The following is a 15309-nucleotide window of genomic DNA, read 5'->3' as shown; positions in this document are numbered from 1 at the left end:
CAAATTAGCAAAGTAGTTTGATTATTTGGGTCCACTTCCAGTGGATATTGAGACAAAATTAAGGTGGTTATTCAGGGCATCCATAAAATTTTTGGAGCATGGAAAAGAGTGGACCAGAATAGACTAACAGGATCTTTTGCACTTAGAGCACTGAAGCAAATTCTCCATTTGATGTATGACATCCTTTCTCCTCTTCCTTCCCTCTCTTCTCCTAATTTATTAAGAAACATAAAGCCATTTACTTGTGCCAGGATCTGGTCTCAATTCTTTAATTATACACTAGTAACTCATTTAATCTAATACAGCAACCTTATAAGGGCATAACCAGTTCTACCCACTTGATGGGGAATTCAGGCATTTAAGGAAATTGCTCAGTCATATAGCTATTTAGTAGGGGGTGGAATTTCAGCCCAGTCTGGTTCTAGAATTTGTACTTTCAGCCAATATGCTTTCCTTCCTTTCTTTGTGTTTAGCCCTTTAAAATGAGGTTAACTGTGTAAAATAAGGTGTAAACTATTGAGAGGGCTGGAAAGGGTTAAGCTGAAGCACTTCCGCGAGCTGAAAAAACAAAAACAAACCGGCTAGGGAAAAGCCCGTTAAAGCCCCCATTGGAAAACCAGTGGGCCTCCTGTTTCTTTAAACTCTCGCTTTCGCTCCCCCTGACACTTTACAAAGCAACTGCGGCTGAACCGAGCTCCCGCGCGGTACCTTCCTCCACCCTCCTGGAGGGTTTGGGTTCCGAAGGGGCTTAGTAGGGTCAGTAACCGAACTGGCTCTGCTTTGCTTTCTTCACACCCTAACCACCGCCGCACACGCCCTCCCGGGAATGGCGAACTGTAATTAACCCTTCGGCGTCCAGAAAGCCCCCACTGGCGGCGCGCGCCCGCTGGGTCCGGGACTGGGCCGCGAGTCCTCGCACAGGCGGGCGAAGGCGGCCGGGGGCCCAGGTGGGTGCGGGCGCCGCTGGCCCGGCTTCAGGGGGTGCCAGCCGGGTGCAGGGATGGCGCCCGGGCAGCGCAGAGATGCCATCTGGCGCTCCCCTTCTCGCTCGCCTTTCTCGCCTCCTCTCCCGGTGCTCCAGGCCGCCGGGTGCCGGGGGCACGCCGGGCTGGAGTTGCCCTCTCACTCCCTCTTGCTTTGCTCCCCCGGTTTAATCTCTCGGCGACTCCTCTGCCAGCCCCGAGGAACGTGCAGCCATTGGACAGGTCGGTGCTAGCTGCCGGTTTCGGGGAGGAAGGTGGGAGACGCCTGGAGGAGCGAGGGGGAGGGAGGAGGGTGGAGACAGGAGGGTGCAGCGGCAGATCTGGCAAATTGCGAGCTGCTTTCCCTCCCCAAAGTGTGGAGCAGGAGCGCGGGGGAGCGCGGCGGCGGCGGCGCCTCCTCTGCCACCAAACTCCGGGGCTCGGCGGGGCTTGGGGCCACCTCCTCCTTAGCCAGGAGGAACCTTCTCCCAATAGGTTGCAGCCTGACTTTTTCCTTCCCATTTCTTTCTTCTTTCTCTCTCTTTTTAAAAAATACACTTTTCCTGCCTTTGGACCTCAGACTGCTGCAGCCCGAGCATTCCCGGGGCTCAGTTCTTGGGGGCTGCCCATCCCTCCGGCTGCAAGCAAGGACGCGCGCCCTGCGTCGGGCGAAGAAAAGAAGAAAAACTTGTCGGAGGGGTTTCGCTTGCCCACAGTAACCCTCTTCCCACAAACCTAAACATCCCGCTGGGGCCATCCCAAGACTGTGTAAAGTTCCTTCCGAGCCAACAGCCCTCTTGGATTTGGAGGAGGCACCGGCGCTAGCTGTGGAATTAGGTCTGTTTTGTACCCAGTGGAGCGCATCGGGGGAGCTCGGAAGTCACAGTCTGCGGGTACCCGGGTGGCGCTGCCTGTGCGGAACGGAGAGTTTGCCAGCCCCGGCTGCAAGTGGCCTTTCGTCTCCGCAGTTGTTGTTCTGTGTCTGGGGTGAGGGCTGCGAGTGTTGTGGCAAGTTGTGAAGAGAGACCTGGAGGTCCGGAGAGGACTGCACTCCCCCTGGCACTCCCTTCTTCCTCTTCCCGGCTCCCCGGTGTGAAATCCCAGCGAAATTTACTAAGGCCTCTTGCGTCCGGCCGACACCGGTCCTCGGCGTTCGGCCCCGGTGTCCCCATTCTCAGCGGGAGCCCCGGAGCACAGGGCGCCAGGGAAGGACTGGCGGGGAGGAGGAGGGAGGTCGCGGCGGCGGCATGGCGAGGTTCCCAAGGGCCGACCTGGCTGCTGCAGGAGTTGTGTTACTTTGCCACTTTTTAATGGACCGGTTTCATTTCGCTGAAGGGAAGCCAGGAAGCCAAGTCAATGGTAAGATACACTTTTCGCTTGTTGCTTTTGTGCCCAGCTGAAGACCTTTCTGGCACTCCTTTCTCAAGCCACCCCATCTATCTGCCCTTGGCAAAGTTATTGCAGTTGCTTTTCTAGTAAACTTGGGCATCTCAAATGGGAGAAGAAGGTTGGCTGGATGAGTATGGTGGTTAAGGACTGGGGGTTTTCTTAAAGATTTCTGGCTTGCTTCACCTGAGCGGCAGGGGGTGTACTGTCTCACTCAACGCTCCCCGAGAGGGCTCTGGCCTAAGAGCAACCTTCTGTGGATACCTCGCCCAGGAACTGGTTTCCTGGGCTGTGTCCTCTCCGGCTCCTCCTCCTCCTCCTACCCTGCTGCCGCGATAAACCAAGCAAGTGCGGGATGGGGGAAGTGGGTCGGGGACGTGGTGGCAGCTGGGGATTGCAGGGTTCCCCTCTGCTGGAAAAAATTCCCTGTGGCCTCACCTTCCTCCCCCAGGCGATCCCCACCTCGGCTCCCTCCTGCTGTCTGGGGCTCAGCGGGGGCTGGAAGGGGGGCGGTGTAGGTGCGGTGGGGCGCGGAGGAGGGTAGGAGATGGCTGAGGTGAGGAGGGCGCGCCTCTGGAGACCAACCCCTGGTCCCATTGTCCTCCGCCGGCTGGCTTCCCAGACAGGCCTGAACGTGCCAGGGGTTCCTCCGAGTGGCCTGACATTGCCCCCGCGCAAAGCCCGGGCCTCCGCACATCCCCAGTGGCAGCGCGTCCTGCTCCCGCGGCTACTCCAGCCAGGTGCGCGTCCAGCCCAGAGCCGCACCCCCGGGGGCCAGTGAGGAGCCGGGGACGCCGCCCTGAGCCCGAGGCCCGCTGGCTCCTCCGGGCGAGGCGCTGCTGAGCCGCTGGTCCAGCTGCCTTCCAGGACCCTGCCCACTGTGAACCTGGCGCCTGCTCCCCGTTTCTGCCCCTCAGTGAGAAATGTATAGACTTTGAGAAGTGGATGAGCAAAAGCAGTTGCAGGGAAAAGAAAAAGGAAATAAAAGCTTGCTGATTAGGATAGTCAGGTTTTGTTTGGTTGTGCTTTAATTCTGAGGAGGGGAAATTGTGATTCCTGATAAAGTACACCGGCGTCCGCAAATGTCAAACATGAAAGTCACAGATGGAAGGTTAGGGAGAGCACCTGGAGATTTCAGGTGAGGTGAAGCTTGAAGAAGCCCTTGAGTGAAATTTTCCCGAGCTGAGACAGCCAAAACACCGTGTCTGCCCCTGGTGTAAATTCTTACAGAGAAAGCAGAGAGTCTGACCCTGCACTCCGATTATGATTGGAGATGTTTGTGTGTGTTGGGGGTAGGGGGTGAAACAAGATGACACCACTTTTAAAGCTGTGAAAACAATGCAGATTTCCTGGATGTTGATCTGTCTTTGTGGCATATAATTGTTCTGCATAAATGGACATAAGTTGTTCTTGACCAGGTATTATTTATATCAATAGATCATACCTTCTGTTAATTTCTCTGATACATTTGATTGGTAAAAGAAAAAATATGACTTTTACTCGCCTGGGAAGCAGCATATTTATTTTTAAAAGTGCAACAGTAATTTTCATGGGCATATTCATTAAATAAATAAATGCTTAAAATAGTTTACTTCATCCCAAAGGAGGTTAGAGAGCTGTGTGTCCCAAAATGCATCCCAAGTTGTTTATTTGGAAACTTCTTTCGCACTGAAAGTAAATAATGCATTTACAGTAAAAAAAAAAAATTAAAAGGTCAGCAAATCTGTATTTTTTCTGAACTTTTTATTCATTAAAATGTAACTGAGAAAAGAATAATATATACAATAAGTTTACTATCCTAAGTTCACAAATTGAGATTAAAATTCATTCCATTCTAAAACTTGTCAGATAGTTAAAAGCCTTTGCTTTGAGAAATACAAAATACATAAATCGTTCAACATAAATCTACAGCTATTATAAACCAATATTTCTGGTGGAAACTAAATTTCTTGGCATATTTTTTGAGATTTATTACAAACTGAAGTAGCTTCTTTCCTGGGTATCAGTCTGCATTAGTTTTATGAAATAATCTTGGACACTGAATACATAAAATATAACAATGAAATGGAAGAAAAAATAGCTTCCTTTGTAAAATAGTCTAGCTAGAAGTGCAATATGGGAAACTTTTAAAAAGTCTAGCAGCCTTGGAATTAGGCATGTAAAATTCAGGATTTTTTGTAACAGACATTTTTGCAGGGGTGAGGGGTGGAGGGGGCGGGGAGTCTGATTTCATAACAGACATAGAAATGCTGCAGTTGACTTTGTTGCCACCAGAGGTCAGAGAAACTGCTAATTTCCTTCCCATTCTTTCCCAAATCTCAGATTCATGATCCTCAGTATTTTGTTTTTCCTATGTGCAATATTTTTTGATATTTCAACTTACCATTTGTAAATGACTGGCAGTTTAAAGCAATGAGAGTTTATTTATTTCTCACTTTCATTGAAATTAACTAAATATTTATTCACTTAACATTTTATATAGCACCTCCTACCTGTAAAGATCTATACTTTGAGTACATTCTTGTGGTGTAATAAAGTACAGTGGAAAAACCCAAATACTCTTTTTTTTGCATCATTGTTGGCGATTATTGTGGGCATTCCCAAGAATGTAATTTTAAAATATCTCTCCTATGATTGAAAGTTCATTACTATATAATCAATTTATTTGTGGTTTGAATATACTCTATGTGTATCTGAAAAGTATTTGCTTTGTACTAAGTAGAATATCTCAACCAATATTTAGAGAAAAATAAGCTTAGAATAATGTTAAATTTTATAAGTCTCAATTTATCTCTGTATTGGTATATATTCATCCTTATATCCTAAATTGGTTGAAAAACAGTTCAGCAGCAGTGTTAAAGCAGAAAGATACATTAACACCTTGAAGATTCTAAAATTTAAATCAGGAAAAAAGACATAAAAATACGTAGTTATATTTTGGCCTGATTACTGCTCTTAAATGTGATTGAATGCAACGAGAAGTTCATTACCACTATAGAGAGAGCAAAAATAGTTTAGGACCCCAGGGAATTTTCACTTTTTAAACTTTCTATGACTGTTGTGTTCTAGAGAAAAGTAGTTTATTTTTGAGCAGATCATTTACATTTACTTTAGTTATTTCTCTAGTTGGGTATTTTCCTATTTTCTGCTTTCATTGGAGTTAAAAGACTTAGTTGGAAATATTACTAAATTGTGGAGTTTGCTATGAGAGTATCCCTGTTGAGATATACTGTCACTATTATAAATTTTGTAATTATTTCCAGACGTAACTTGGAGCAAAAGATAACAGAAGGTTAATGCAAGTGAATATTCTCTATAAAATGGACATGGGTCAGATTATTGGACAAATGATGTTATTTTTTATCAATGACTCTTGACTGCATGTTAAAATTTTCAAAATATGAAAGCTGACAGTCTTTTTCCTTTAGAGGGTGCAGAGAAGTTGAAGCCTGATGTTGGGTAACTTTGGACTGACATAAAAGTGATCTCGAACATTCATGTCAGAGATAAAGTCTGAAGTTTGTGGATGTCTGCAGAGAGATTTGGAATTATATAATTCGGATAGTGTACATTTCTTATGTTTGATCTTTAGAAACAGGTTCTTACCAAGGAGAATGTGCTTGAATAAAACTTAGGAATAGAAGACACTGATTTGCTCTATACAGGTTTCTTCTCTGCAAGGATCAAACTTTCACACAGAGATGTAGATACTGTGGATTCTTTTCAATTAATTTTTATCTCAGTTTTTCGTTGCCTAAAAGGTCTCTCCTGTGGTAGAAACAGCATATTTATAAGATGAATGAATTGATCAACTCTGATCATGAGATCTGAAGTCTTGAGCCATTTACCCCCCACATCAAATAGTCTCTTCATCTTGGCCTTCAACACCAGTACCGCCTGGCCTCTGCCTGCTCTCCCATCTCTCTCTCCTGTGTGTTTTAACTCTCTCACCAAATGAGGCTCCTTGATGTTCCCAGGGTATGTACTACGTGGTACCACCTCCATGCCACTCCTGCATCTCCATTCATCCATCTTTACTTTTTCCTACAGGCTCATCTCCAGTGACACTGTTCACAAACGGATGTGGTGTCTTAACCCTCAGAGAGCTCTAGGCCTTTTTTAAGGCGCTTGTTTGACTCTGCTTGATTTTGTGGAAGGTTTTTTTTTTTTTTTTCCCTTCTCATTTCAGCATCTTTTGCATATATTCTCTTAGACCGTATCACATAGTTGTGAGGTCAGGCTCTGTTGTAATTCACTTCTGAACCCCCTGTGGCATCTACCACCCATGCATGCAATACGTGGTCATCAAGTTGACTGAACCGACGGGAATTACAGCTCAAGCTGGACCACTGACTTAGTGTCACCTTGGGAGACCTACACTGCCTGTTCCATTTATGACTTTTTCCATCAATAAGATGGAAATGAATATAGGGACGGGCTTCACAAAACAGCAGTTTAAAATGAGAGAACGCGGAGGATGCAGAGGTCTGTCAGAATGGTTCTGGTGGATGATATTTACCTTAAACCTTCTGTTATTAATCAGAACTTGCAAAAAGTTCATTCCACCCTTCTACTATACTTCTGGTTTCGGGCTGTATTTTTCACTCATGTTCTTAATTTAATATCTTGAAGTACAGTGTGTGTATGTAGTGTGTGTGTGTGTGTGTGTGTGTGTATATATGAAAATGTATGTGTGTATATGTGGTGCTCTATTTTCAGTGGAGATGAACACAAATTGAGTTCTTTGTGAAATTATTTTTGAACTGAACTGTGCTTAGGCTTCGTGCCATTAACCTACTCTGAAGGTGGCTTTAAAAACACAGTCTGCTAAAACTTGGCTGTGGTGACTGTTACGGGTGAGGGGTGGGTGTTGGGCAGATTGTACAATGCATGACAGAGTTAACTGCTCCCCACGTAACGGGGAGAGAGAGAGAGAGATCTCGTGTCTTAATAACAGATACAGTTGTTCTTCTGAACTGGTTTGTTTGTATCTTCTGGACATGATGACCAGTGACCAGAAACATTACTTTTTAAAAAATGTGGTTCTTTGAAAGCTCAGAGCACAAGTCGTAGTCCACCTCTAACAGGTACATAAACCTGACCTGCATTTTGTCCCCTGGTTTACCTGGGTCTTGTCTTATCTTTCCTTTTCTCATTTATCTTTGTCCAGCTTTTCTCACTTAAAATCTTTGTTTTAGAGATGAGAAATAAGTAAATGAAAAGCAATCATCATAATACATAAGTTTATCTGTTACAAAGTTGCTTTTCTGCTTTCTTTTTTTCTCACTACTTTTTTGGTTTTCTTGAGGGGGGGCATGGAGGTAATTAGGTTTATTTATTTGTTCATTTTTAATGGAGGTGCTCGGGATTGAGCCCAGGGCCTCTTGCATGCTAAGCATGCGCTCTACCACTTGAGCTATGCCCTCGCTACTCTGCTTTCTTTTAATCTGACTAATTCTAGTCCTCTGCCTTTATTCTGAGCACATAATTCTCAAAGCTTTAATTATCGCTTTCCAGTATTCCACTCTGAGGAGTCTTTCTTCCTCACTGAGGTTCACACAGGATGTCTTCCCTCACCACCCCCCAGACAATGATTCTGCTCAACTGAGGACGTTGCTGCGGAACGACAGACGTAGTGACGCTTTTACTAGGACCGCTTCACCCACTGTATATTGTGTCCCACTGTATACTGCCTGGCCGACCTGACAGAGTAATACCTGAGAAAAGCATAGAATAGAAAATATTCTACACAGTATTGTAGCCAGACTTTGAACCCGTTTTCATACGTGTTCTTTGGTTTGTGTGTATTTTGCCCTCTTTAATTAAACAGGTGGTGAGGTATGGAGTGATGGTATAGATTTGAGTATTTAAATAGCATCAGAAGTCTTGTCAGGACCCTGTTTGGAATTAGGGTAGACTGTTAAAGATTGTAGATCTGAACATGGGGTCAGAAACTGTGTGACCTTCTTTGAAATACAGACTTTTAATCCCTTCCTCCAGAGGCCATTCAAACACGTCTAAGCGCTAGCAGCTTGCCTTTCCCCTCCAAATTGGAATCAGCTGTCCCCAGTGCTTCTGCTTCAGGCGTCGCAGTGGAGAGTGGCCTGTGTTTTTGTCAAGAGAGGGTCATAATTGCAAGGATGCAGGGTGACTCCCAGTTTACTTTTCTGGAATCTTACGATTTAGTTCCTCCCTTTTCCCCCACCTATTGTTTTCACTCTTTTAATTGGAAAATTTCCTGAGAATACTTACTGCTCAAGGTCTCATGCTGTAGGCGGGTTGCTTAGCTGATGAGACTGTGAGGCTGCAGAGAGACTAATGAGAATGTGCCCTGGGGATAAACTCCATAAGAATCAGAATATTTAGAAGTCAGTTTTCCACATACGCCTTGGTGTTCAGTGATAGGGGAAATCTACATAAAGCCGATACATTCTCTCTAAACTTGGTGCTTGGTAAGTACATCCTGGTTTATTTAGATTAGGATAATATTTTCTTTGGTTCAGTTGGAATATGGAACATTCAACGTGCAATGATGGTTTTTAGATAGTAGTAATATCCTTCCGTGTTTATGTGGATCTGTTTGTAGCAGTAGCTCCCAACTTCTTCTCTCTGAAACCGTAATCTGAACATCCAATAAAATATTTATTTCCCTAAACTCTAAAAGAGGAGTAAGATAGGCAGGATTTATTATCTGAGAATGTGAAATTCATAAATAATAATGATTTTCAAGATGTGAAGTAATCCACTAGGTGCATTTAGGGTACAGTTAATATTGAGTCTACTATGCATACAGTACATAAATCCTTGCATAATTCTCTCCAGGATACAGACTTAAACTGTGGTTTCTGCTGACCCAATGAACCTAATTATTCAATTAGTGTATTTTTGTTTATTTGGTTAAAAGAGCCCACTGACCTTAACTGCCTGCGTAGCTGGGAGCAAGTCTGATATTGTATCTGACTTCTTTTGCTTCACTCCTCCCCATCTCCTTTTGTCATACCTTCCCTTCAATACATTGAAAAAGATCTATAAAGAAAATACATCAATGTAATTTGCATTGCAAAATATTCATGAAAAAATGTATAATAATAATTTGGGGCATACTAGCTCATATTTTTGATGCACATGGGTTCCCACTATTTAAATGAATCCTATCCTGAACTTTTGATTAGAAAGAAAAAGTCAGTTATTTTGCTAGTCCATAGTTTTATGTTTAAAATTAGCTAGTTACTACATATGCATAATTCTTTAATAATTATATTATCTTATATTAGCTACTTATTTTTTATTGAAGTGTAGTTGATTGATATTAGCTATTTTAATTGTGACTTTTTAGTATTTATGTATTTCCTGATAATATACACCATTAATTTTTTTTTCTGGTAAGTTAGCTCTTTTAGTAGACAATCAACTTGTTTTTAATTTTATGTAACTAATTACTAGTTTCCATATTTTGAATATATTTTTGGAATTTTAATTTTGATTATTATAATTTTCTGTATTCCAAGAAACAAGAATTGAACTAAAGACATATTGTGTATTTGCACTTTTGTTCCTTGGTTCTTGTTTGTTTGGAGTGGGAATAGAGAGAGTCATCTGAGTTTTTGTCACATGACAAAAGTTTAAAAAATATTTTAACACCTATTTGAAAACTCTGAATTCCTTATAAAAATAAAGTTGACTTTAAGGTTAAATGAAAATGCCATTTCACATTTTAGTTTGAAAGTGTTCTTGCTATATTATAAAGACATTGCTTGATGTTTTATTTTCATTTGCTAACTTAACATCATAGGATATTGTATGTCTTGCATAATGTATATTTTTATCTATTTGGTTTTATAATTTAAATTTAAAAATTTTGCATACTTCTCTAAATGCTTATTTCTTTTATTAAATGGATTTTATGAATGCTTTTTGTTTGACATGAAGTATGTGTAAAAACAGTTCCTGTATCAGAATATTGTAGTAACATTTGTAAATATGGGATGACTTGCAAAATATTCATAAATATGTCATGAAACAATTTTGATTGAAGCTAACTTGTCACTCGCTGTTTTGTACACATGTATTACATGCTGTTGTGTTGGTTCTAATTTTCTCACAGTTGGTTTATCCCACAATGGATTTATCCAGTCTTCCAGTTACTTTCTACAATTGGTTTAGCTAACCTTCCATCAACAGAAAAATCAGTACTGGTTTTTTAAAATAGAATTGTGGCATTTTATTTTTCTTCCAGTTTTTTGAAATATAATTGACATACAGCACTGTGTAAGTTTAAGATGTGCAGTATAATGAAACGATGGCCACAGTAAGTTTAGTGAACAACCACCATCTCACACAGATACAAAATTAAAGAAACAGAAAAAAAGTTTTTTTCCTTGCAATGAGAACTCAAGAATTACTGTCTTAAGAACTTTCATGTAATGTACAGATGTGTTGATTATATTTATCTTGTTGTCCACTACATCTCCAGTATTTTATTCATCTTATAACTGGAAGTTTGTACCTTTTAACCACCTTTGCCACCATACCAAGATGTCACATTATTATTGACTATATTCCCTACACTGTACGTTTCATCCCTGTGACTCATTTATTTTATACCTGGCAGTTGGTACCTCTTAAGTTCCCTCACTTGTGAGTGCTGTGTTGCACACGGGTGCCGTGTATATCCTTGGACACATCTCTTCACGTTCGTACGGAGGACTTCTATTTAGAGGTAGAATTCATGGGTTACTGGGCTTGTCAATGTTGTGCTATAAAAGATAAAACCTGGGACAAACCCTGGTAGATCTTCCACGACAAAGAACTTCAAACATAAAGGCGAGTGGGACCCTGATAATGATTCCTGTGTAGGAATCACATAGTCTTAATTACGTTAGCTTACAACAAGTCTTCATGCCTGGTGGGACAGAGCTGTCTGCCCTGGTCTTGATCTTCAGAAGTGTTTTGGCTGTTCTAGAAGGCTCTTTGCTTTTCCATATCTATTTTAGAATAAACTTTTCAGGTTTCACTAAAAACTCTGTTGAACTTTTGACTGAAATCACATTATATCTCAGGGTCATTTGGTAAAGAATCTAAACACCTTGGAGACGATGTAATTTCTTTTCTCCAGCAGCTAAAAGGCAGAACACGAGCCACTGTGCTTTTGTAACAAACTGTTAATAGTGGGTATTTGGCAAGTGACCTGTATTAATGGAATTGATGTCCTTAGATTGAGGGCTAGTCCTGTTTTCCTGATCACATCATGATACTAACCATACATCTAATTACTTCTTAGGAAATAACGAGGGGAACCATAGATTAATTAAAATGAACAACTCAGCTAAGGAAAAGAATGTGAATTCCTAACTTCTTAGGAACTACCACAAATGAGAGGTGGTCACCAGGCAAATAATACATGTAAATGACATTTTACAGTGTCATCTTAGGAACCTGGCTCATAGCAGTTCCAAGCAAGGCTTTAAATTTGCTGCTTCTTAAGAATTAGCTCTGATGAGAATGGTAAAGTCCTCTGGATTTAGCATTTTCCTTAATGTTTGCTCTTTGCTAATTAATATTAATTACATGGCTGATTTACAATGAACGGGAGTACACGTTACAAACTGCTACCATTTAAAGATAATAGACTTATGATTGTATCTAGACTATAGGCATTTATAAGTTAGAAGTTTATCATCTGCTTAATTTGAAAGTCCTAACTTCACCTTCCACCTCAACACAATTTATGACTGGCTGTCACTCTGAACTCACGCCTTCTGATCTGGATATTTTTAATTGGGAGTAAATGGACAAGCCGGGCAGGCTGTTTCATTTCTTTGTTATTTAGCCTTTGTTATCTTTTTAACATCTGTTGTTCATTTCAGATATTTAAAGAAAAACAAGCATGATTCAAAGTCATTCTGCAGATGATAGTCTCATTGTCTGGACGTTGCAAAACAGCTTCACGCGGGAAGCCAGATTTGTGCAATCTCGGTTTCGTCAAGCTGTTTTTAGAAGAGTGGTTTGTAAAATAGGCACGACCAATACCAGTAGATGCTGAGTTTTCTAAAACTAAGCACTGATGTTTGACTTCAGACCGTGCTTCCCTATCGCCAGTTCCCTTATCCTGGCTCGGGCATGCACCATCCTTTCTCGCCTAGTTCATTTCAATAGCTTGTCACCTTTCCTCCAACATCAACCTGCTGGAAGCCATTCTTCATTCCACAGCCTAATAGATCTTTCTGAAATGCACATCTGACTGTGCCCCTCCTCTGCTGAAATGCCTTCCTGTCTTCCTAAGGCTCTCCCACTAGAGGTCAAAACCTTCAAAAACCTGGTCCTGGTTTACTTCTCCAGGTTCAGATCCATCACTTCCTCCCTCCTCCTCTCCCAAGTTCCCCACACTCTGTCCCCCTGAAACCACACATGCCATTTCCTCTTCTTGGGGACCCTGTCTTCCTCTTCTTGGCTATTTGTCCTTCAGGGCTCAGCTTCAACTTGATTTTCAGCATTACTGAATCATTTCCCAATGTTTGTCTGCGAGCCCCAAGTCTGAGACTAGTGCCTCTCCCAAGTGCGCTCTGCTCAAACTCATCATATCGCTTATCGTCGGTGGTGTGACAGGCCCTGCCTGCACTTGACTGTGAGCTGCCCGAGGCCAGAGGCCATAGGCCATGTGTGACTGGTCACCACTGCATCACCAGCTCCAAGTATAGGAAGCCCTCTTTGAAAATCTGTGGGATGAAGGAATCTTGTTAGGGTTCTACTTGTAGGATGGTACTCTGTTCAGATTCATCACTCAGGCAGAGTTTTGTTAGTGAATATTTCTTTGGGCAGAATTTCTAAATCATAATTTCTTTAACATGATGCCTTGGATTTAAATATTTGTGACTAAAAGGTATAGACAAGTTGAAGATTGAGTGACTTCAGAGTAAAGGAATTTGTCATGTGCGTTTGTGAAGAACTGAGAATTCATTTATAAATGATGGTTTAGGAATGCTCCAGTCACTTAGTCAGCTAGGAAGAACACAGAAACGGATATTTAATGATTTATAACCCAGCAACTGGAATTGTTTAGTAAAATAGTATAATCGGTTCACTTGTTTCTCTGGAGAGAATTCCATAGTTAAAAATGATATATGGATAAACAACAAATGAAATAGAAATTAGAGATAGAACCTTGAAATTTGCATCAGGTATTTCACAGCTAAAGATGCAAACTAGTTTCAGATACAAATCATAAACTTTTTTTTTCAACAGAAGAGTCTAAAAAAGATCTCTTTGTACCATACTCAGTAATGTGAGTTAACTCTTTCCAAGGTCTTGAAGGGGATCCAGACGCTGAAGTTTACATCACTTTGGGCGGCATCCTTCACGTACTCAACAACTCGTATTTGTTCTTCAAGCACTTTTTCTCACTCTTGTCTCACCCTCACCATTTATTGCTTTACTTAGAAATATTCTCCAAAGTTCTTCCTATATTCCATAGTAATTTTCTGGAGTGAACATCTGATAGTTTTATCTGCTCAGTATCTCTTACCCTCTTCTTAGGTACCAGTGTCTTCTCATTACTTGGGAGTGTTCAGTTTTTTGGGCAGGTCTTCTCTCTGACTCTGTGTTGCTCAACCGGGCCTTTTATCAGAAAGTTGTGCTTCCCTGGACAGTTCAGTATGTGTCCCAAAAGTGGGTAACCCTTCATCTTGGACCTCAGGCCAGTTAGTCCTTCCCTAAATGTTACATGCACATTCTAGAAGAGAGAGGGTCTTTTAAAAAAATTCTAGGAGTCACTGCATTAGGAAGGGAACCATTGAAAGCCACTTATAGGCAGTCTTAGACTTTCTGAGAGCATAAATGAGAACGTTTCAGTCCTGAGCTGAGATGTATTACTTGCCACTGAAAGAGTCTTGGTAAATACGTCAACGTTTTCAGTTCTGTTGGTATTTGAATAGTTATTTGATTGAGGCCTTTTCTCCCGTTAAATTGTAACCTCTGTGAGGGTAGGAACCATTTTTGTTTTCCTTCTTTGTTTTCTTGGCACTTTTCATAGTGTTTGGTATTTGGAGGTACTCAATAAATATTTGTCAAATGAATTTTTTGCAGAAGTTCATTTAGTAGTGTCATCTCAGCGACTATTAAAATCATTCAGTGCTCAGACATCAGGTGAGAGCCATCAGCGGAGTCAAAAGTTGTGACTGCAATGGGTTTTTTGTTTTTTGTTTTTTTTTTCCTGTTGGTTTTCTTAAGCAATTTCAAGTCCCTTTCTCATTTTACAAATTAAATTCTCTAACCTGGGTCTTATTTTTCTATTCTTTCTTCATGTTTAATTTGGTGTCGTCTCTTAATTTTCCCTGCAGTTCCTATTCTTTTATTTTTCTTATGGATACAGATAAACATTTAAGCAGTAGGAAGGAGAAAGCCTTAACTCTTCAATGGATGACACATCGTAGCTTGTGTTGGGCCATTAATCTGTACCCGGAATTAAGAGGCAAAGAAAATCCACACACACACACACAAAAATTAAGCAGAAAATAGTTCATCCATAGCCAGTAGTTATTTTATTTACTTAATACTTTTTACTGGGTTTTTCCCAGACCATTAAAAATTTAAAAAGAAAGCAAAAATAGTAAAATTACATTTCAGGTTGACTTACTTATTGAATAAAGACCTACAAAGATCTGTTTTTCTTCTAATTTTAAAATACATTAACTATTCCTCCATCTATCCATTTATTCAATAAGTAACCAATATTTTTAAAAAAATGAACAGAGGAATAAATTGATGCCTTTATTAGAAGTACAATAGGCTTGTAGGTTAATTGGAAACCTAGCCATTCTGTCTCATATTCCTAACATGTTAGTTGGGGACCGTCATATGTCACACATTTACGTGTGGTGCGTGCTTAAAAAATATGACATTTTCATGGTATGATTGAAATCATTTTATAAAGTTCAATTTAATTTCATAATTCACTGTTTTAGAT

The 15309-nt window shown here is 41.2% G+C and overlaps 1 protein-coding gene and 1 long non-coding RNA gene across 5 annotated transcripts in view; one reads left to right on the top strand and one right to left on the bottom strand.

The window, feature by feature from the left end:
• The window catches only part of LOC123614697 (uncharacterized), a 33454-nt gene extending 32475 nt beyond the window's left edge, over positions 1 to 979 (bottom strand). For all 3 annotated transcript variants that reach the window (XR_006722161.2, XR_006722159.2, XR_006722163.2), the window contains exon 1: positions 709 to 979. This is a non-coding gene — a long non-coding RNA (uncharacterized LOC123614697). The remainder of the gene's footprint in view (positions 1 to 708) is intronic.
• Positions 816 to 15309, top strand: part of PLXDC2 (plexin domain containing 2) — a 336643-nt gene continuing 322149 nt past the window's right edge. Inside the window, exons 1-2 of one of the 2 annotated variants that reach the window (XM_074358105.1) lie at positions 816 to 947; positions 1543 to 2321. In XM_074358105.1, the coding sequence (XP_074214206.1) occupies positions 2210 to 2321 (112 nt within the window). In that variant the 5' untranslated portion in view covers positions 816 to 947; positions 1543 to 2209. Of the gene's footprint in view, positions 948 to 1065; positions 1206 to 1542; positions 2322 to 15309 lie in introns of those variants that run through there. The other variant, XM_074358104.1, reaches the window with a different exon arrangement.

Source organism: Camelus bactrianus, chromosome 35, assembly GCF_048773025.1.
Source record: "Camelus bactrianus isolate YW-2024 breed Bactrian camel chromosome 35, ASM4877302v1, whole genome shotgun sequence".
NCBI classification, from domain to species: domain Eukaryota; kingdom Metazoa; phylum Chordata; class Mammalia; order Artiodactyla; family Camelidae; genus Camelus; species Camelus bactrianus.
The sequence above is the reverse complement of the archived record's forward strand: the minus strand, read 5'-3'. Positions and strand labels throughout refer to the sequence as shown.